The sequence below is a fragment of the Eutrigla gurnardus genome (genome assembly GCF_963514095.1).
Source record: "Eutrigla gurnardus genome assembly, chromosome: 14".
Lineage (NCBI taxonomy): Eukaryota > Metazoa > Chordata > Actinopteri > Perciformes > Triglidae > Eutrigla > Eutrigla gurnardus.
Window position 1 is genome coordinate 10,499,111 of NC_139937.1, and position 22,638 is coordinate 10,521,748.

Consider the following 22,638-nt stretch of genomic DNA (forward strand, 5'->3'; position numbering starts at 1 on the left):
AATATTTGTTCTGAGACAGTTTTGCTATATCTCAAAGAACCAGTTCCAGTAGGATTCAGTGGCCAGTAGCGTTTGTTTGTACATTTATTGCCTCTTTTTAATGAATTTGTTTTTGCACAAAATTGGAAATTTCAACTCCCAGCTCACCCGTCAAGGACAAGGTCAAAATAATACCCACCAACCACAAACTTTCCCTGACCAAAACAATACACATTTATTTCACAGAAATGTTCCAACTTAATATTTTCAGTGCCATGTCAACTGAAGTACTCTGCGCTATTTAAAAACTTGTCCATCCAAATGTAAAATTCGTCAAGGCATTTAGTAGAATTTTAATTACTAAGAAAACAATCTTTGGTCATTTCAGAATTTGAGTACAAGCCAAGACCAACACCTCTCTGTTGCTGAAGCATTCAGATGTTATCATCTCCGCAATGTACCAGCCATCATAACACTAAACCCACTGCATGCTTTATCCGCTAAGTTTTAATGGCATTTGGTGCTTACCAGGTATTCATGTCGGGCTGTGTTGTTGTGATGTTATTTTGTGTGTGTGGGTGCGTGTGCATTTTGCCAGCTGCAGGAGAGGATCGATAGAATACACAGAAAGGGAACACTGCTCTCGTTTACCTTCATCAAAGTCTGCATCATCCTCGGTGTGCTGGGGGAAGGGGAAGCAGTTGGTGATCTCCAGACGGTCCTCAACGACCAGGCCCAGGAGGACACCCTGAACCACCTCGCTGCCCTGGCCCTCTTCCTGGTAGTGCTTGATAATCTTCAGCACCACCTGTGAAAAACAGAAAGAGCACCATCACTGATGTATCAACCTACCACAACAGAGGAGAGGTGGAGGAGGAGGAAAGGCAGAGGAAAGGAGGCTTTATGCTTCTTTCAATAACGGTTGAGGAAAAATATTAAAAATATTTTCTGGCAATTTTTTTTTCATCAGGGCCGTTTTTGTGCATTCTGTGCCTGTTACGGCATCGCTTGTTATTGTATTTTATCAGCCTTTGATTTATGTTATCCAATTCAATTACGTCTGTACTCATGTTGATTTGTGCTCATTAGTTAGTGCTGGGGTGAGTTTTTGGTTTTTACACAAGACGCTTTGATATCTTTTTCCACAGCTTCAGATTTGTGGCATTCTTTTCTGTGTTGTTTGACTGTTTTATCACAGTTCATACAGTACATTAAACTATTTAATTAATACAAGTGGGAAAAGGATAGACAAAATATGGCATTTATTCCAGTGTGTATTAAATTCTATATATATGTTTTATCTTTTGAAAATGTTAAATTGTGCACAATAGCTGCATCATTATTATAATCTACATGTAAGCATCAATAAGAAAAAAAGGTGGGTAAGGACACACGGCAACACGCATTAAGAATAAAATCCTGTATCTAGTCAATTTTTCTAAAAAAAAAGCAACCCTCGTACAGTAGGAGGATATATTTGGATCTGTAGCCCGATATCCCACATTGCTGTACCTCATCTGGACAGGGTGTCCATGCATCATCGTATGAATTTAAATATTTAATGCCAGATAAAAATGGGCCAATGGGACAAGCCTCCGTATGATTGAGGAGCTGGTTTAAGCACCAATGCTGCATCGCCAACACCAAGGACAGCTGGGAAGGGCTATGGCTTACTTCGACACACAAACACAGGCTTAAAACACACACATACACCGACTAATCATGACAAACATTGACCAGCAGAAAGAGAAACCGGCTGAGGCAAAGGGTGCAGAAAAGGCAACGCGTCTAAATGAACAGGAAAGAGGACAAGAATCTGAAACCACAGTACGGAGCAGGAGAGCATAAATCACAGCGATAACAGTGTGGGGGCAGGTCACAGCCAGGGGCATTAATAATACACATACACATACACGCAGAAGCAGGGTGGTAGTCCTGGGGCCATGCTCACAACAAAACACACATCATCACCATGAGGGAGCCTTTACTCGTCTCACTAGCTCGAGCGCACACATGCATACACACACATGCATCTGTCTTGGGTGATGATTTATTTCAATGGAATGGTGGACCCGCCGTGCAACAAGTAAAAGAGTTAGGGGTGGGAGAAGAGAGAGATGTGGGGTGGGTAGAAAAACAAATCATATTCCCTGCCTGCCTGCCATGGCTTTTCTGACCGAGAGGGGAGGAATGTCTGAACAAGGAGGGGGGGGAGAAAATGCAAGAGTGAGAACTCTGGAAAAGTGGTGGAGCAGGGCAATAGAAAAGTGAGGAACTGCAACTGAGAAAATGTGACAACGGATAAAGGAAATGATGACAAAAAGAGAGTGGGAAGGGCGCGGGTGAGTGCGAGGAGAGCTGCCAGGTGAACCAGTGGCAGCGAGGGAGAACAGGGTCCCACCTGCCCCCACAACGGCTCCTTTTTCTGCTCTCGAATAGCCTGTCTAGTCTTCCTCCATCAGTGAGAGTTTGATAGCACTGATGCACAATGCTTTCCGCTATCTAGCTCCTGGCAATCTGTTCATCGCGCACTTAAATAGTGTCCATCTGGAAAAGGAGGGGGCGAGAGAGGGACAACTGGCTAAAAACAACTCCAGGAAGGTCAAATAAATAAAGCTAAATTCGAGCAACACATCTAAGAAAAACCCTGGATCTACAGAATTGCCTTATATGGTGGGGGAAGTGAAGCAGCTTCTGCACTTAAAGAAACGGAAGGAAGGAAGGAAGGAAGGAAGGAAGGAAGGGGTTTCAGTGGATTAGTTGTGTAGGCTTCCTGGTGATGAGTAAATGCCATTAGGCATTGTAAGCAAAGCCTGGAAAGCTCCAATTCTGTGCAAACCTACGACACACACGCGCACACGCTCACACGCACAACTTTATTGATCTAGCTTACCAGCAGCTAGCGCAGTGAGCTCATCTCATGTGGAGAAGCCCAAGATTGATATGTGGACAGCGTGTTATAAATCAACAAGCTTAAAATTGAATTGTGCAAAATCAATTGCGGTCCAAATCCCCCGTTGGCTGCCTTTAATTCTTATCATAAATCTTCTTTCTCGCTCGCAAAAGGGCTCATATTCCCGCCACAACGGGGCTCAAGTTATGAGAAAGTACAGCAAGAGAGACGATCCCATAATGAGTTTTCTTTTAGCGGCACTGATGTGTATACGACCTCCACACTCAACGTTGGCTGTAATATACTTGACGGAGATACTGCTTTGATGTGGCGCGAGTTGCAATAAGCCTTGAACTGAGACCCCCTTCAGATTCCCACCTCATCTGACAGCACTGGACTGTTGGAAATGTCATTAACGCATCTCTTTATCTAACATTAAACATTCAGTGTGCAGAAGATGCCGGGACTGACTTAACCGAGAGGTCGCCCAAGACTTCTGAAATATAGGATGGACATGGGACCATACAAAGAACAGAAATGCACTGGGCATCATTAATGCATCAATTTTTTAATGGCATAGAGGTTTCCAGTTATTGGTTTGGTTTTGATAAGGGCCGAGCAATGTCATCGATTCTGCATGAATCGATATTTTGTTTCCACAGAAAGTATCGATCTTTTAGCTGTGAGTATCTATACATTAAGAGCCATTCAAATCCCCATGGCGCTTCGTGCCTGGTCTGAACTACACTATCGGTTAACAAGGGCGCCGAAAGGGAGCGGGCTGTGTTCTGCGGCTATTCGCGGCGCTTCAGCGGCCGGTGTGATGCCGGGTTCACGCCGGGTTCACACTAGCCGCTGAAGCGCCGCGCCCATGAAAATCGCACGCGACCCGCTGCCCCCCTGTTCAGACCAGACGCGTGTTTCTCCGCGACGGTCGACAAGCGTTTCTGCTCAGCTGTTGTTCATTCAGAGCTTTTCATCATGGGTAAGTAAGTAAGCAAGTAAATAACGCCAAGTTTCTAGACACCCAAAACCCCACCCCCCGCCCCGTAGCCAGCCCACTCTGTTGCTGTGTGTGTGTGTGTGTGTGTGTGTGTGTGTGTGTGTGTGTGTGTGTGTGTGTGTGTGTGTGTTTTGTAAGTTTCAGTTTGCACTTCAATAAATGTATTTTCTCACCACATCTTTGATTCATTTTGTCCAGCATGTGCAAGCTGTAGACTCTCTGTCCAGTCAGAGCCATATATTGTGTAATGGATTCTTTCAGTTTTTATTCAATCCAAGTCAATGGAACACTCACAAGATGTCACCAAAATCACACTGTCCCTTTAAAATCTTTCAGAAAATGATGTAAATGTATCAAATCATATAAAATCGAATCGTTGGCTGAATATCATGATATATATTGCATCGTGAGCTGAATAGCGTGTATCGTATCGTGAGATAAGTGTATCGCTACAGCCCTAGTTTTGATAGCATTTTATGTAATCTGATTCCAGTATTGAATCTGTAATCAGTATTTCTGGCCATCGGTGTGTGTAAATTAATACATTTGGTTTACATGGCAATGTCGTTATCTATTGCAGTCTTACTTTGTAACCCGAACAATATTCCAGAATTATTGGTTGTATATTAACTTGGTGGGACATTTCTTCCACAGCTGGAAGCAGGAGGAGGCACTGAAAAGCCCAACAAGAGCACAACCTCCAAGAGACTGACTAATCACAGAAACATTAGGTATTTTAAATGGCTGTGTTTAATTTAGATTAATTCGTTGTTACTCGTTTTCCTCCAGGTATTTTTTTTTTTTTATTATTATTTCAAAGCGGTTTGGTGATGTTTTTGTTGTTTGAGAAAATATTTTAACAGGAGCAGGGGAAATTAAACTTGAATTTCTTATAGTTAAAATGTCTAATTTAAATAAGTGTTTTGTTTGGTTGGCTATTCATGTGCAATTTGTACAATAAAAGCATGCTAGAAAGAATGGGTTCATTTCTTTATTCAGTGAGGACAGGCTATTCAATGTTTGGGCTTGATGTAGTATGTCAGTGCAGGCAACAATGAGAAGCTGCTACCTTAATATTACGTTTTACACCGCTCTTTAATGAGAAAGAGGTAGGAGAATAGATTCAATGACAGATTTGTTAGTTTGGGAGCTCAGTGAATATGTGAAAACACATGACTTTTGAGAGGTCATGTCAGACTTGTAGTGTGAAGTAGTCCAAGACTACTGACAGTCACCCTGGCAACAACCAGTGGAAGGCGTAATTGCAATGTAGGGAAAATGGGTTCCTGAGTAGAGAGTTTGAACAACAATAACAACAACGCCTGCTCAAAGATATTAGAAGGACTTCCAACTCTGTGCTTTCAGCTGCTTCTCAATTTCCTTTGCAGCTATTATTCTCACAGTTAACATGACAAAACGACACCAAGTTTGGTATGCAACTACCAATTAAATGAAGGACGAATTATCAGTGTTATTCTTATATGGATGTCATTATAATCATTAAGATTTTTTAGTAAATTAAACCTTGTTTTTCATAAACCATTCACTATCTGTAACTGCTTATGTAGCTTAAAGGCTGAGTTATGCTTCCACGTCGACACAACGCAAGGGGGCTTGCGGACCCCCTTACGTCCAACGCAAGGGCCTGACGTGTACCTCCCAAAAATCCTAGACGCGCGTCGAGGCGACGCAACACCAACGCAACACCAACGCAACACCAACGCAGCGGCATTGGATGTGATTGGTCCGCTAACTACATCCGCTGGAGACCGCTATCCGGTTTCCACTCATAAACACCGCCATTTAAACTTTTAAAAGGCTACTTTTATTGTTTTCACCTTGTTTTATTGTTTGCACCTTGTCGCTTTTGCACAAAGAAATAAAACACCAAGTTCTGAAAAATTGTGGATGTTTAAAGCCGGAAAGTAAACAAATAGGCTATAACGAGGCTAACGACGATATACGTCAAGAGTCTCGGTCGGTCGGTCAGTCTTTACAAAAAACATAGCGCCCGTTACCGGTGTGGCTTTGAATTACATTTCGACACGTAAACCCAACGCAGAACCATCACGGTCTCCCAGCAACTGCGTGGCCGTTGCATGGCCGTTGCGTGATCACTACGCGGAAGCATAATCAGGGCTTATGGGTCCTTGGGGGGGGGAGGGACGACAGGTCAGTGTATCACAGGGTTGAGGGCCCGTCCAGACGAAGCAAAACTAACTTTTTTTCTCCGTTTTGCCTTGGCGTCGTTTCAAGAAAATCCGCGTCCAAACGAATCCACTGAAAACGACTCAGCGCGCTGTAGTACATATTCCAGGCCCTTATGCGGCGATGTTTCTGCTACAAAAACGCAGAAGAAGAGACGGAGCTTGACCGGATGTTTGCCATTGCCACCCAACCACCCGATCAATAAACACCCATAAGATGACAATTTGGCCCGTATAAATAAAACCAACAATAAGCATCAACAGCCGTCACCCTAAGGACCTTGACGAGGCGTGGTCACACGTTGGGATGGATTAATTAGACAAATAAATGCCTACATTTATGGGAAGTTAGCTAGTGGTTGTTTGTTAGCATCGTAATAAAGCAGCATATCTGCAACTTTTTCCCCCGGTATATCGCCCCCCTCTCTCGGCTCCGTTTTTTTTTTTTCATACAGCGGCCCTGATACGCCGTCGTACAGACGAGCAGAATATCTGCTACGAGCACGGAGGCCGCCGTTATTGTTGTTGTTACGAGACGTCACGGGGGAAGAAGTCAGGCTCGAGGGTCAAGGAGCGGGGCGATGACGTCCGCGTATTCGTTTTCGCCGTCCACACGAAAATTATCACGAAACGGAGGGGAGCCGTTTTTTTCTTTTCCACCCTGAGAGCTGGTTTCAAAAAAGTGCGTTTTCACGCCGCGAAATCGCCGCATCCATGTGGACGGCAGGGCGAAACGCACAAGACTTCTGCGTTTATGCACTGAAAACGTTTTCGTGTGGACAGGCCCTGAGACAGACAACCATTCACGCCCACATTCACACCCAGAGAGAACCCATGCTAGCACGGGGGGAGACATGCTACCCCACACAGATGCTGCCTGATCCCAGATTGGACAGTGCTAACCACTACACCGCCATGCAGCCCTATGTTTGATAATACACAAAAAAGCAATGAATATTAATTTTTAAAATCGATGGTGGACAAGTCCGCCTCTACTCTGGTGGATTCTACGCTGGTCTCAAATTCCCTTCAACTGCTCACACGATTCAGTATAAACAATGCAGCATGCAATCCACTCCAGTGTTGCATTTTTTCATTTTTTTATCTTAATAACAATAGCAATGTTTTACTGTTCACTCTCCTAATGCCTTAATATCATAACTGCACAAGTTGCTGCGAATGAAAACACTTCGTCCAGCTGCCGCTTCACATTTAAAGCATTCAACTGGAAAACCATCGTTTGGCTTTCATTGTGCAATCGTCACAGGAAACGCAGAACAAGAACACATTTACAGTTCCTTCCCCCTTGGCAGAGTATATCGTTTCCAAGAGAGTCATTGAACAAGGAGTAAAAACCAGGTAGACAACTTTAGCTGTTGTTGTGTGAAACAGTGCTGTGCATGAAATCAGATTAATACATTGACCTTTTCTATTGAAAGAAAATAATTTTGTTTAGCTGCTGTAAACACCCAGTTGCTCTCGTGTTGTATTTTTATTAGATGCTCAAGGAGGATCTAATGAAGTATAAAACAATACTTGTTGATACCTCAGTATCCGCAAGCGGCTATAAATCAACCACAACTGAACTTACAAGTCATTAACTGTAGATGTTGTTTTACGAAACAGCAATAGAGAAAAAACAGTTGTGAGTAACTGTACTGGACAGATGGGAAAACATGTATCTCGACTGGGTAGTAAGACTCTTGTGCCCCTGTGTGTTACAGCTGATATGGGTCACATTGTGTATTGTGAACAACTTCCTGAGTAGCCCAGGCTTAAGGACCGGAGGCAAGTGGAAGAACCTCAGGGGGGGAGAAGGAACAGTTCTGGCACAGTGCTACAAGACTAAAGAATAAGTCTGCCACTGCTCAAAGAATCTTTAAAATTAAAATTGTTTCGACATACGTTCTGCCTTTCTCATCACCAAAAGCTTTCCGAATCACAATGCCACGATCTCCTGGAAAATGTGCTTTCTGACTGTTAATAATTCATGGTATGTGAACAAGATCCATGTCTGACATGCACCATCAGAATAGATGAATAATCTTTTTCAAACATACAGGCAGCTGTGTGATCTTAGTAGGTGTTAAAATGGAACCCATCGCTGTGCAGCACCCCACTCCTGTGGCAACAGCAACCACTGAAACCTCTTCAAAAGCAAGGAAACAATCCAATTCTACCACACAGCAGCGGTGATGCTGTCTGTGGGCAACCCTCCAGCGAAACCTCTGACAGACGGGTCATGACGCAACACAGCAGCAACTCCCGCATATCAATGCATTCAGGTGAAATGCATTTCATAATGCTACCTGAAAAAGACACCTTTCCTTCAACGGTCTGAATTTCAAATGAGGTCACACACAAAACGGATCGACTGTTTTTAATTTAACTGCATCAATAAAAAAAAGGTTTGGTTGATAAGGCTGAGAAAATTAATTAAGAAAATCTCATTAGGAGGTCTAAATAATACACATTGAGGTGAAATATTTAGATTTAAAATTACCGCCCGAAACTCTAGGGCAGCTTTAATGAGCAAGATAAAAAGAAGGCAGCAGCTGGCAAGTTTTAAGTCCCGCTACTGTGTTCAGGCACACCAGGCAAATGAGCCGCTTTGTGTCCAGTGCAGTGTAGGGCAGGAGGAAGGAGGACATCACTACATGGCAGCGAAGCAAGTTTGTCCTCTGCTGTTTAGACTGAGGTACTACAGGATACAAAGCTACAGCATTTAATTGGGTGATATTAAAATGTCTAAATGTATTACAATATACTTGTTAAAAGGTCACAAATTAGCAACACATAGAGCCAATAATCAATTAAAAAGGAAAAAGACAAGATCTGCAACAGCGACACACAATTCTTAAATGTTTCTCAACTTAAAGAGTGCCATATCAATAAAAGTGTTCATTGTCTGAAGTTTGAAAACATCAACGGTGAGCTGGAGGCTTGATAAAAGGTGAAATTCACCAACACTGGAAGTTGTGAAAATCTGACAGAAGTAGAAACAATACAAAGCATTAAAGTACATTTTGACTGAAAAGCTAATGTAACACAATGGACCAGACTGATGAGCTACTAGGTGCTAAGGACACAATGGAGACGCCTGTCGGCTTTGTAGTATGATTGACATGGTTGTGTTCAGACCATTTACATCGTTATCAAACCAGTGTTTCCGCAAAAATGACAACAATTGGGCGAAAGGCCTTAAAGTGAATAGTGAATGATTGATTATTATTATTGTTATTATTATTATTATTAATAATAATATTATTAGGGTACCGTTAGTAACGCTAGTGCTGATCATGAGCACGCCTCAAAATGCCTCCTATTTACACTCTTCTTTTCTGGTAAATAACATAACTTCAATGAGAGGGAACTAAGCACGAAGCGACACGGCTGCATCTTTATCTTGTGGTGCTACCACTGCGAGGGAGGTCCTGGTTTTAAAATTAAACAACTCTTTAGCTTCCCGGCTGCTAAACACCAGCTAACGTTAACTTGGAACTGTTGGCCTATTATTAGCCTGTTAGCTGCTTGGGATGTTGTAAACTACAATCTCTTTTTGGTCAGAACTGTATTGGTTTAAATAACGCAATATGCACTACAGGCATCGGATGAGGTAATAAACGGTACGTTACAAAACTCCGGCTGTATTATCTGTCCGCCATGACTGCGCGTACACTTCAGCTAGCATCCCTTTCTGGTAACACAGGCAACCGGTCTCTCTGTCGTCCGCTACCGACGTTAAATACGTAGCAACGCAGCACCGTAGCAACACTTACCAGTCCCTCTATTTGGATCTGCTTGACAGGAGAGTCCAAAGTGCCGCCTGTAGAAGCCATCACAGGGGTAGATGCTGAAGCAGACTCTTTACGTGAAGCCATCTGTAAACCACCACACGCGGAAAAGGGAGGAAGGTGTTCGGTGACGGACCTTTCCGGTATAGATGCGTGCGTTTTCCTGTCCGTATAGAAACAAGGACAAGTTCCCTCTTAACTTGGGACCATGTATGTATTATCTCATATATATGTATATTTACATATATATGTATATATACGTATATATATATATATATATATATGTTTTTTTTATTTATATTTATATATATACATACATACATACACACACTGACCCATCCAACTAATTGAAATCAGGTGTTCCAATCACTTCCATGGCCATATGTTGTATAAAAGCAAGCACCTAGGCATGCAGCCTGTTCTCAGGAGCTCAGTGAATTCCAGCATGGTACTGTGATAGGATGCCTCCTGTGCAACAAGTCCATTCGTGAAATTTCCTCACTCCTAAATTTTCCACAGTCAACTGTCAGTGGGATTATAACAAAGTGGAGGCGATTGGGAACGACAGCAACTCAGCCAAGAAGTGGTAGACCACGTAAAATGGCGGAGCGAGGTCAGCGGATGCTGAGGCAGATTAGCTCAAGAACAGTGCATAGAGAGCTTCATGGAATGGTTTCCATGGTCCAAGCCATACATCAGCAAGTGCAATGCAAAGCGTTAGATGCAGTGGTGTAAAGCACGCCGCCACTGGACTCTAGAGCAGGGGAGACATTCTCTGGAGTGACGAATCACGCTTCTCCATCTGGCAATCTGATGGACGAGTCTGGGTTTGGCGGTTGCCAGGAGAACGGTCCTTGTCTGACTGCATTGGGCCACGTGAAAAGTTTGGTGGAGGGGGATTATGGTGTGGGGTTGTTTTTCAGGAGCTGGGCTTGGCCCCTTAGTTCCAGTGAAAGGAACTCTGAATGCTTCAGCATAACAAGAGATGTTGGACAATTCCATGCTCCCAACTTTGTAGGAAGTTTGGGGATGGCCCCTTCCTGTTCCAACATCAGTGCACAAAGCAAGGTCCATAAAGACATGGATGAGAGTTTGGTAGGCCTTCCTGTCCAACATCAGTGTGTGACCTCAGAAATATGCTTCTGGAAGAATGGTCAAAATTCCCATAAACACACTCCTTAACCTTAAGCCTTCCCAGAAGAGTTGAAGCTGTTATAGCTGCAAAGGGTGGAGCAACATCATATTAAACCCTATGGATTAAGAATGGGATGTCACTTAAATTCATATGCGAGTCAAGGCAGGTCAGCGAATACTTTTGGCAATATAGTGTATTTGCAGACAGGCCCTGTATCTGTTGGTTCAATCACTATTTTTTTTACTTTATAAAACATCAGGGAATTATTGTATTCATGTCAGTTAATTTGTTCACATTTTTTTTTTTACTGCAGACAAATATTAGTTCCAAATATCAGTTAACAGTGTCCTAGAAGAGTAATAATCCGTGTTGAAAAAGCCAACCCCTAATAACGACTATTATCAGAAGGGCAAACTATAAATGAATAATATCTAGTTCCCAAGTACTTAAAACACTTTATTTCAAATCTTTACAGATGTATCACAACTAGAGGTTACCAGAAGACTAAAAAGGTGGGATACTGAACTTAACTGTAACAAGTACATTACCTAGTTACATAATGCAAAAAGGTGAATAAGCATAAACCAAAAAAAAAAGTACAAAAAAATATAACAAAACTTAAATGATAAACTGCCTGAACTGAATTATACATCTGAAATATGATATTTAATGCCAGGTAAGATTCACCAATGTTTTGACAGATTAATCATTGTGTTTATCATAAAGAACAAGTGCAACAAGGAGAAGGTGGGAAAGGTTACACTTCTGAGCAATGAAACAGTACCTTTCCAGAACATGTACAGTCAATACGGGATTCCATGTGAAAATACAGGGCTTTTTATCTTAAATCTGCAATGATTCAGGTGTGGGGGGACAATGGTACGGAAACTTGTGGAATAAGCAGACAAAGCAGACAAATTTAACTTATAAAACAAAAATGAAGCTTTCAAATGGGTGACTGAAAAAAGTTGTTTTATAAATATACTTGTTAAAACGTTCTTCCTCACTCCATTTCATCCAAATGAATACTGCATGATTCCACCTGTAGTACAGTAAAATCCTTTTTTAAAAAAAGTTTCCAACCCGTTCCCCACTACTCCCTCCCCCTTCCCAGAGAAAAATGGGACAGGAAAACACAAAATAAAAAGGCAAAAAAGTTGAGTAATTAAAAAAGTATGTCTGTTGTAAGCAGAGTGTTTGTCTGTTCTTCCAATGTCTAAATAAGGTGGAATCTTGGTCCAGCGGTGGCGATGATGTCGCTGTAGGGCTCAGTCTGGGTGACCTCGATGGCTTGTTGCTTCTTGAGGACGAGGAAACTGTAAAACTTGGCAGCTGCCTGCTTCTTGTTGTTGTTCCGGCACAATTCAAGCAAACTAACCGAGTCTGCACCAGTCTTAGCCATGACACGCTATGGAGACAGAAGCACAAGTGTCAATTTAAGTTCTCCCTTTTGATCTGGGGCAATCAATCAAATACATATTAAGTAAATAATAATTACAACATTTTCAGGGAGAGGCATTGTTTTTCTGATTTAAACCTATACATTTTACAAACACATCCCATGATGACTGTTTCAGTCTTCTAAAATCGACAACAATTTGAAAAGTAATTGTTTTTTGCACCTGGAGACCGTGCAGCATCTGCTGGGTTCTCTTGTTCCATCTCTTCTCCTCCTGGTCCTGGTCTCCGGTCTGACCGTCCTCATCCTGAGGAACATAGACAACAGTCATCAGCACCAACTGGCCCCGACTCAAACAACATTCATACAATCTACCGAAACCCATTATTTTTTTTTTATAATCTGCAAAAGTTTACAATTACTTTTTGCTCCATTGTTTTACTCGTTAGTGATTTCTCTTCTAGCATTTTAGGCAGTTTTTTTTTTTTAACAAACTGACAAAACATGTCACTATCAAATGACTACTACCAACTAGTTTATCGGAGAGAGCAGTTATTTTCCCCTCACCTCCTCTTCATCACTATCATCCTTCTTGTCTTTGCTCTTTTCACCAAGCAGATCCAGCTCAGGGACAAGCTGGGTGAGGTTGAGGCTGCTCTCCTCTGGGGGCAGATCCACTTGATGCATGTCTAACCTCTGGGACAAGACTGAGCGGTCAGCCACCTGTTGTGGCTCCAAGGGAGCCATCTGAAGGAGGAACATCCAAAAGACACCAAAGTTAAGACACAGCAGTCAGTTAAATTAATAATGTATCATATTTCTCCCATTTTGTTGTCAAGCATTTTCCAAGTTTACCACTTCAGAAATTAAAATCTGGTGACCCTAAAATGAAATAATCAAATCTCATCTGAAAACAGCAGGCAGTTTAACAAATGGCCATATGGCTTAAGCACTGAAGCAACTACCATTAGAAGGCTCAAAACATCACCTTTTCTACATTTTGCCACCTCTATATGAAGTGCTGAGGAAATGATGGAAACTAAATTCCAGTTTTTTGACAAGGGAAATAAAAATTAGCTGACAAGTACTCACAGGAAGGGTGATCTCTTTGTCGAGGGTCTTGCGTTTGACACCACGAGGGGTGGACGGAGGAGGCATGGCCGTTTCATCCAGGGTTGTCCTGCTTCCCTCCATCGCAGAGGCAGCCAGCAAACTGGTCTCCTCCATGATAGTCTGGTCTAGGGGACAGAAAAGAAAGACTATTAATAAAATGTAAAAAAGGAATATGAAAGTGAACATGGCCTTATTCAACTCATGCCACATGTGGGAGCACCAGGATATGACCTCCTCATTTCTTCCAGCATGACTTACCAATAACATCTCTGTGCTGACTTATGACCTCCTCTCTAGGCACCTCTGGGTTCTCCAGCTCTTTGAGGAACTCATCCAGGCTGTCTGCTTCACCACCCTTTCTCCTCTTCCTGAGCTCATCTGGCACCAGAGGTGTCAAGCAGCGTGTGAACATCTGACATAAGAGATTCAACAGTTAGTAATGATGGGATGTTCTATTAAAAAAAAAAAGAAACATTCAAAATGTTATGCTAAGTCAGTAGTACAATAAATAAAAAAGGAAAGGAAGTAGATGTGTGAAAGGGCTCCAACATCATCCAAATCCACATGCATGCAGAAATGATCCACTCGCCACTAGGGATGGGCGATATGGACTAAAAAATTGATCACGATAATTTCTGGCATTTATCCCGGTAACAATAAAAGTGACGATAAAAAAGTGAAGTTGACGCTGTCGCTTTTGCTGCATCTGTGCGCATTTTCTGGCTCTCGTCATATTCTGGTTTGTGCTGGTGGTGGAACAAATTGGTGGTGTTACTATCCTTTGCAATCACCGTTTTTTTTACAAACTCTGCATATAACAGTGTTTTGCTCCATGTCAGACTTATAATAACCAAACCAGTTCCAGATAATCGAGCTGGAGCCTCGTTTAGCAACGAGCACCTCGCTCTCAGCTCCGCCTTCCGCCATGTTTGTTATTGTTCTTCACGTGAGCCGAGAGATCAGGTCTACAGGCAGGAGGTGGGTGCCTGTCACGTGAGTTGGGCTGCGAGTGCGTGGTCGCATACAACGTCATCAAACGAGAGTAAATCTGAATACAATAAAGTTGGGGGGAAAAAGTCATCAACCGGAATTTATCGTTATTACCGCGAGATGACAAATTCTTACCGTGTGGAAATTTTTTGACGGTATATCGCCAACGGTAAAATATCGCCCATTCCTACTCGCCACCCACCCAAAGGAATTATTTTCTCCATTTAGAGACCTGCACCCGCATAGACACTCCATTTCTATTGGTCCCTGTGGTATTTTGCAAGCATGATGACATATTACATCAAAGTAGGCTGGCTTCAAAGTAAACATTCATCAGTTGTTTGGGTGGGCCACCTACGCATATTAACCACTGCCCAAGTACATTTAGCGACCCATTTAAGCATGTTTTAATCCATCCGCAAGAACAACGCCCCCCACTATCGATTAACTAGTGGTGACAGGGCTCTACTCTGCTGGCGCAGCCTCGGGCCTCGCTGTCCTGGTGGGGCTACAGTGGTGTGGACTCTGCTCACCCTTGTTGGACTGAGAAGAAATCTTGTAAGCCAAATTATATATTATTTCAACCACCTGCAACCCATCTGCTCTTTATCAGCAATGTTAATTTTTATGACCAGGCCTGCCCTTTCTGCAGATTAACCGTGTGCCTGCGGATGTAACTGCAATCTGCAGATCACTAGTAGGAAGCGTTAGGGAGGACTGATGCCAGACAAAAGGAAAAGAGGTCTGCTAAATTATGCATCAACACGTTTTCCATTCAGTATTCTGGAGGGGCAACATGTGGGTGTGAGAGGATAGGGAAAAAGAGAGCAACAAAACCAATCACTTCCTCCACCTCCTGTTCCTTCAATGTTCTCATTTTAAATCCCACATCCTGAACAGAATGTCAATGATACAATATAATATTATAAATCTTCTCTCTCCTCGTCCATTAAACAGTGCCCGAGTTCGACCTACTTGGAGAATCATCAATGTCGCTTGCTCTGTATCATTCCCAAAGCAGCAATACTGCTTGTCAGTAGCCCCTTTTAGACAAGACGATTCCGCCAAAATGTCGGAAAAGCGAGTCAAAAATATGCCGCGAACCGGAGTGTTGTTGAGTGTTGGTTGCGCCCTAATGCCCGAAGTGTCTGCATTTAGTTAGCACCCCGGCACGGAACGAGTGAGACGTCCCACAGCGCGGCCACGGTCTCATCTATGGACTCATCGGCTGTGTGATGTATTCAATAAGCGTCGAAATTCGGATTAGCTCGATGTATCAAAACAACTACGAAAGGTGAACTTTTGCTTGTCCCGCACATTTACATGACCCACTTTTCCGCCTAGGATGCTCGGAGCGTTAAGATAGAATGCCGTATCGCCTCGTCTTGCCTCTGTTGCGGCTCTTTGACTACCTCCGTTGTTACGCCTTTCCGCCCCAGCGAGCGTTTAGACTGACGACAGGGCCGAATTACGGCGGAATACTCAAAAAGACAGTCTAAAAGGGGCTGGTGATGTCAGACAATTCTGGTATATTCTAAAATAGTTACTTAAGTGGACACTTCATGTTTATCCACCAATGCATGCATATTTCGGACAGTAATTTGTCACCTTGAGCAGCCTGACATTCCAAAGAGGCTGTGCAGGCAGAGAGAAAAGCTTCTCCACTCCTCCAGTCTCTTTCCACATCATGAGCTTCTTTGTGGGAGGGGCAAGATCCAGGGTGGTGACAATGTCCGAATAGTCAGACAACTGGGCCCTGATGGTCTTACTGTCCAGCTCTTTCACACTGTCCACAATCAGCTTCCTCTTACGCTTTGCCTTGGTCTCTTTCACTATAGACATGGAGAGAGAGAAAAAAAAAATAAAAAACAATTACACTTCATGTCATCATTAAAAGGTGATGTTTGAGTATGTATTGTCAAATAATAATAAGCATAAAGGCTCCATAGGTCAAGAGTATATCAATGCAGCATGTTCAGTTCAGGTCATTTATTTGCACCATTACCTGCAACTGCTCAATACAACCAGAGATGTTTTATGGGAAAGCTACCTTGGTAGAAAAGGTACCAAGCAAAATCTTAACTGTGACAAGTCCCTATCGTCTCTGCGTAATGTACACATAATCTTAGTTTTTAGCATTCGTTATCCAGTGAAATTTGTCTAGGCCCCATTTCCTTCTCTACGGTGTGTAAATGAAGTACTTAGGGAACAGATACTTTAAAAAGAAAGAAGAATTCATGCTGAATTGTATACAACAATAGAAAGATAACAGTTATTTTGTATGTTCTTACCGGTGATGTCAATGGGCTCCAGGGCAAAGGCCTCCTCCTCATTGTGAACCAGAGTGGTCTGTTCTGTCTGGTCAGCCATTGCTGGCAGTGGCTCTGCTGGGCCGGAGTCTGGGCTGTCTGGACCCGCTACAAAACACAAAAATTACAAACATTACGAACAAAAAACCAAGCTATGGCCATTTTCACATGGTAGTTGCCCTACTATAAGCATCAGGGCTCAACAATAAGGATTGCCCGACGTCCCGGGGCAAGTAAAACGCCACGTCGGGCAAGTAACTATGACAACCCGCTTGCCCATTCGGGCAAGTGGAGGACTCGAAGCAAAAAAAAAACGATCATCATCGATAAAGTTATGATGTTGCCCCCTCCCCTTGCCCTCGTCGGTTAATGCTTGTAATTAGGGCTGTAACGATACACGTATCGAAGCTGAAATCGCGACACTCAGATCCACGAACCTGTCTCGCGCCACGAGAAGGCAGAATCGCGACACAACTTCCGGTCCAGATCAGCACTATGAGCTGTAAGTAACACCACATTAACACCGCAGCGGTCGTTCGCTAATTCTCCGCCGTTGTTCGTTCACACGGAGCGAAGCACCGCTGGAGTAAAGACGAACCACTGTGTAATTCACAGAAAGCAGCGCAAAGAGACGTCCCGGTACACGTCATGATGATGACGTGTGTGCGTTTTCAAGGGGTTTCCCTGGAGTCTCCCTGTCACTCAAAACCCGACGGAGGCTAAAGTTCACTGAAGTCTCGGTCCGGAGGGCTGACCGTCGCGGAGATTTTCGGAGAATCAAAATCGAGATCGCGAAACTCCCGCTACATAGCTCCGCTACCGCCAACTACAATGCAGAACGTGTTGTAGGACGATGGCTGTCAGCAGGTCAGAGAGCACGTCGGGTGTGAGGGGATTATTTATTTATTTATTTTTGTGCCAAAGTTTGAGTGGCCAAGATTAAAATATGGGATAAAACCGCAAAAAAAAAAATACCAATGTTCCAACAATGTCAGAATTATTCATACATTGTAAATAAAGATCAAATATAACAATTTACCTGAATCTGTCGTTATTTGATAACCACTAATAAAAAAAACGATTTATATTTGGGGCCAGTGAAAATTGACTTCGGGCAAGTAGAATTCAGACCCACTGGCCCGACCAGGCAAGTGGAAAAAAACCTTAGCGTTGAGCCCTGAGCATCAATGCTTGTGTGATAATGCAACAGATTAAATGGATCACACACAATCAATACTGAATCAAATCAGGACGTTATTATTCAGAATCGTGAAAGGAAATCTGTGGCGATTCAGCTCTTAACTCATCTAAACATAAATGTACTTTATTGAAACATAGTAACACTATAAGGGATTAATAGAGGCATCAAAAAGGAAAGATGATTTACTGTTTAATATGCTGTGCAAAAAGGCAAGCAAATTTTACTTCACTTACGTGACTGGAGGTTGTCAAAGTCATCCTCATCATCTCCATGATCTGGAGGCATCATGACACTTTCTGTGATGGCTGGAGGGTCATCAAAAATGCCTCCTCCATCTTCAGAGCTCAGTAGCTTATCAACTGGGAAATAACAAAAGGATTTATTACTTAATCATAAATATTTCACAGTCCAACTTCAATAGTAGTCTAATATAGCAAATGCTGAGATGGTAAACATTTTAAAACAATAGAAAAAAATTGATAAAACAGCTTACCCAGCATTCCCCCATCAGTGTTGCCCAAAGATCCGTCCCCAAAGTCATCATACTCCATGTGGTTGGATTTGTCGGGGAGATTTGCTGGGCCAGGCTCAGCCTCTAGCAAAAGGTTAGAGGCTGTGGCACCGTGCATGATATCCTCCTCAAATGTGCTGGCATCACGCATCATCTCTCGGTCATCCATACCAAAGTCAGCTGTAGAGCACAGAAGGTAGTAGTAGGGCATGTCTGTTTTGTTATACCGGACTGTTCTGATAATTAAAGGCCATACTGTGATCTATACCATCCAAAATTATTCTACAGTATGAAATGTTGAAATTTACAATTAACCGACACATACATATGTAGTGGGTGAGCTTAGACATCAGTATATATAGCATCCTACCAAAGTCATTGTCCTGCAGGAGGCTGAGGTTGCCAACATCTTCCCTCATGGTGATCTCTTCTACTCTGCTCTGGTTCAGGGTGAACTGCTGTGCCACATCTATGTCACTGGGAGAAAAAAAAAGAAAAAAAAAGAGAATGAGTACAAAAGCTGGTGCTTCGATGACACAAAAGCACAAAAAAACGAGAGCAGATGAAATGAGTGTAGTAAATGTAGTTAACTTACTCCAGATCAGGAAGTGGCTGGTCAAAGTCATGGAACTCCTCAGGTAAGGTGATGGCATTGTAGGCTGCCTCTCTGTTTTCCTCAGGTAGATCCACCACACCTTAATTTAGATACGTGTTAATTTTGTTATAACACACAACTGGTCTCTGTGGTCCTACAGCTTGAGACAGCTTTTGTTTGGAAAATCTGATCACAAATTAAAATAAATAAATAAATAAATAATAATAATAATAAAAAGCAGTCAATCTTTACAGTCTCATATCCCTGCTGGTTAGAAACAGAGAAACTGCTGGCACTTTGATTCATTTGGCTCATAATTTCTCCTTACCTGGTCTGAAAGCCATTTTGATCTTAATAAAGGCTTCATTACAGTCAGCAAGCAGGTACTTGGCCTTCCTATGGTAGATTCTCACCACCCCAAGGAGCAGGTGACCTGATGTACGCAGAGCCATCTTCACCTAAGAGAAAAAAGGCAGGGGGAAAATGGAACAAAGACAAGTGTTGTTAGATGTTGTTTGATGTTTACAGGGTATGTTTTCTTGTAAAAAAAAAAAGCAAGACTAATCTGTACCAACAGTACCAACACTGTACAGCAATGAGATACTTTCAAAAAGTTGGACAAAAGACACATTGAAAATAATTCTAAGATGTCACTGCAATTAATTGTTTTTTAAAAAAAGCAAACACTGTTAAATTGCGACATCTGCAAGGACAAACTCTGCCCTAATGTGGTGCCAATCATTGTTTTTCTACTTTGGTTGCAAATACTTGAAATATGACTGCTTTTAGTTATTGGGAGGCAACAATAAAACAGAACAAAGCTATGTAACAACTCAGGATCTGAGCAACAATCTTGCCAGCAATGTACAAGGTCTGCAGCAGAACCATGACAATGCAGACAGACACTGTACTTTTGTCTCGTTACCTTGGGTGAGATGATGCTCTCCACACTGCTCTCTAAGTTGCATTCAAAAACATGGGCCTTGGTCAGCTTCTTGTCCCAATGGGCCGCTAGCCAGATCTTGGCCAGCGGCCCACGTTTGCTGAGGACAAAGTGGGCGTAGAACATTGCCCTGGTTCTCCGGGCTCACACACTCACACTGTGGTATGCTTCACCTGTAAAAACATAATTGATAAATGAATGTCTAAGAAGAAATTATTCACACAAGGTCTGGACAAAAACAAAATGCAAGACACTATTGAGCTGGCAAAGCACCAATACAATTGTTTGAGAAACAATGTTTCCAGCCAACTTTAAGCAACAATACACTCGATATCTCTGATAGTTCATTACACAGGAATATGGGGGACATGGGTTAAGCAGCTTCACAGAACCAGCGCTTAGTAATTATGAACATATGGGTGTTTTCACTAAAGCTTTAATAAACACCAAATAAGATACACTGAATATTGTGCTGAAAATGCTATTGGGGCGTTATAAGCAATCGAATAATAAATGTCTGGCCCAGTACCAATAACCAGGCTATCAAAACTGGATTGGTTTTTAAATTAACTTCATTTGGCAAATGAATGAAATATGAAGGAAGTCTTAAAAAAAAAAAAAAAAAAAAAAGGCCCAGACAAGCCAGAACAAATCTATCACGTATACAGATTAAACAGTTCCCACGGAAAGGGATATTTTTTCATCTTAGCAACACAACATTGAGAAACCTTAAGCGATTTGGATTTATCCAACATTATATTAGATAAATGCCAATTCTTTGACATGGATGGGCATCTGTTGTCTCTGTTTTGATTGTAACTTTAGCTAATCGCATGTCGCCTCGTTCGCGTTAACTCTAAAATCTCCCTCGACGTTTATATATTGTCTCTTGCCATTCTTAATCTTTACGTTACTCGTCGTAAAGTTAAAGTAACACAATGCAGGCCACGATATTTAGAAAAGGATTTTGATCAAAACACGCGCCTGTTCAAGTTCCGCCTATTTCTCCAGCGAGGGAGGCAAACAAATGCACGTCTGTATATGGCAGCATTCACCGCCCCTTCCCCGTATCATATTTATATGAACCGTGAATTCGTAAAATGAGCATACACACCAGTTAAAAAAAAAGAAATGCGCGGCGGTTATGTAGGCACAATACGGTGTAATGCCTTAAGAGCGCCAGGGGTTGGTAAGCGCCAGCAAATAGTCGGCGCCATCAACTGGAGTGAACTAAATTAGCCGCCAGCTAACTACAAGATGGGCAGTGAAAACGAGTTACACCAATTTAAGTTAATTGAAGTAAATGTACAGTTGTTCTTAAACGGCCGACAAAAGTACAATTCATCCATTTAAAGAGAGTAAATGGCACCGAAACGAGGCGCCTATCACAGCTTACTTTTTCCCTCTATCAGCACAACTGTATCGTTAGCTGGTTGCTAACGGCTCCTTGTACAGTGAAGGCCGCAACGAATCCACGCAAACGTGCATGCTTACTTCGTCTCGTAGGACACACTTAACCACTCAAAAACATATCCGCTGCAAACACACTTACCGACAGCACCCCCTTTACAGTGAAATTCCAATTATTATGTTATTTCTCCCAGTGAATTCTCCCCTGTTGTACTCATTAAAACAGCCAAGATGGCGCCAGTCGCCTTCCTCCCGCTCACCGCTGTCCTTTTAAAATCGGCAGGATGTTTACAGTCAAAAATGGCGGAGGAGGAGTCTGTTGAGGCTGAGGCCGCCGCTGACAGATAGCCCGCCGTGAGCACCAAGCGGAGATGGGGGGCGCTGTGGCACAATGCTTAGACGTGTCCGGTTAATCTTATAAATCAATAAATATGTTTATGAAAGTAGAGCACGCAAATGTCAACAAATGATCCAATACATTTGTTATCACTGAAATAGTATTATTGTTGTATATTTTACGTTTTAAATGTGTTACAGGTTTAATTACCACTTTGGTTACCATGGCTGTTCTACTCCCATTGCCAACAGCCCCATCTGGCCCCTAATCTTTAAAACAACATCCCATGTTGTAGTACTAGCCATGGCCCATGTATATTCTAACTCACGATCCAGCACATCGTCAGAGAGGCCAAAAATAAACTGTAGGCTACACCATTTTCACAGCAGACATTTCAACAATAGGGTCATTCCATTTATGGGTCCTGGATCCAGGGTCCTGCATTGTGAATGTCCTCTTACTGGCATGACTTACTGAAACACTTACATGGAGCAGAGGTACACCTGTACCTAATTTAACCCTGCTATAAGTAGTCTAAATGTTGTCCTGTGAGAAAGGCAAAGTGATGACCAATTACATCTTTTTTAATGGGGGAATGTATCGAGATGACTTTTTAATAGGTTACACAATACTTGCATGAGGAGGAAACACTGATATGGCCACAGCCTACCAGTAAAATTCAGTCATTTGAAACAGAAGGCAAACAGGAACAGGAAACATTCATGCCTAATACAAAATTGCCAAACCGAGGAGCCGATGTTTGACAGAGCCTGAATCATCTACAATCAAATTGGAAAATTGGTATGCAATAAAGTGGAT

General features: G+C 42.4%; 2 protein-coding genes across 3 annotated transcripts in view; both read right to left on the reverse strand.

Annotated features, from left to right (window-relative positions):
• LOC311024199 (eukaryotic translation initiation factor 3 subunit H) overlaps positions 1 to 10,027 on the reverse strand; it is a 50,893-nt gene extending 40,866 nt beyond the window's left edge. Inside the window, exons 1-2 of the mRNA XM_084026503.1 lie at positions 9,862 to 10,027; positions 631 to 787 (exon numbers count right to left, since the gene is read on the reverse strand). Of these exons, the coding sequence (XP_083882629.1) occupies positions 631 to 787; positions 9,862 to 9,963 (259 nt within the window). The 5' untranslated portion in view covers positions 9,964 to 10,027. The remainder of the gene's footprint in view (positions 1 to 630; positions 788 to 9,861) is intronic.
• A 1,427-nt stretch (positions 10,028 to 11,454) lies between these two features.
• On the reverse strand, positions 11,455 to 21,759 carry LOC311024412 (double-strand-break repair protein rad21 homolog A-like). Of its 2 annotated transcripts, none has more exons than XM_084026808.1 (14): positions 21,625 to 21,759; positions 20,055 to 20,245; positions 19,458 to 19,587; positions 19,130 to 19,229; positions 18,905 to 19,011; positions 18,517 to 18,714; positions 18,257 to 18,382; positions 16,805 to 16,930; positions 16,122 to 16,345; positions 13,782 to 13,935; positions 13,503 to 13,648; positions 12,978 to 13,157; positions 12,634 to 12,717; positions 11,455 to 12,419 (listed from the first exon to the last, which is right to left on the reverse strand). In XM_084026808.1, exons 2-14 carry the CDS (start codon positions 20,196 to 20,198, stop codon positions 12,228 to 12,230), a joined length of 1,911 nt encoding a protein of 636 aa, XP_083882934.1. In that variant the 5' UTR covers positions 20,199 to 20,245; positions 21,625 to 21,759; the 3' UTR covers positions 11,455 to 12,227. The 2 variants fall into 2 exon arrangements, with proteins under 2 accessions (XP_083882934.1, XP_083882935.1); XM_084026809.1 differs by having other exon boundaries at positions 20,055 to 20,215; positions 21,586 to 21,751.
• Between the last annotated feature and the right edge of the window lie 879 nt (positions 21,760 to 22,638).

Bases quoted from the DNA above. Each gene is read 5' to 3' on its own strand.
- LOC311024412 (XM_084026808.1), bottom strand. From the start codon at position 20,198: ATGTTCTACGCCCACTTTGTCCTCAGCAAACGTGGGCCGCTGGCCAAG. The intron at 13,936-16,121 runs GTGACAAATTAC...CTCTTATGTCAG, and splicing joins GGAATGTCAGGCTGCTCAAG to ATGTTCACACGCTGCTTGAC. The intron at 13,649-13,781 runs GTAAGTCATGCT...TCTGTCCCCTAG, and splicing joins TCAGCACAGAGATGTTATTG to ACCAGACTATCATGGAGGAG.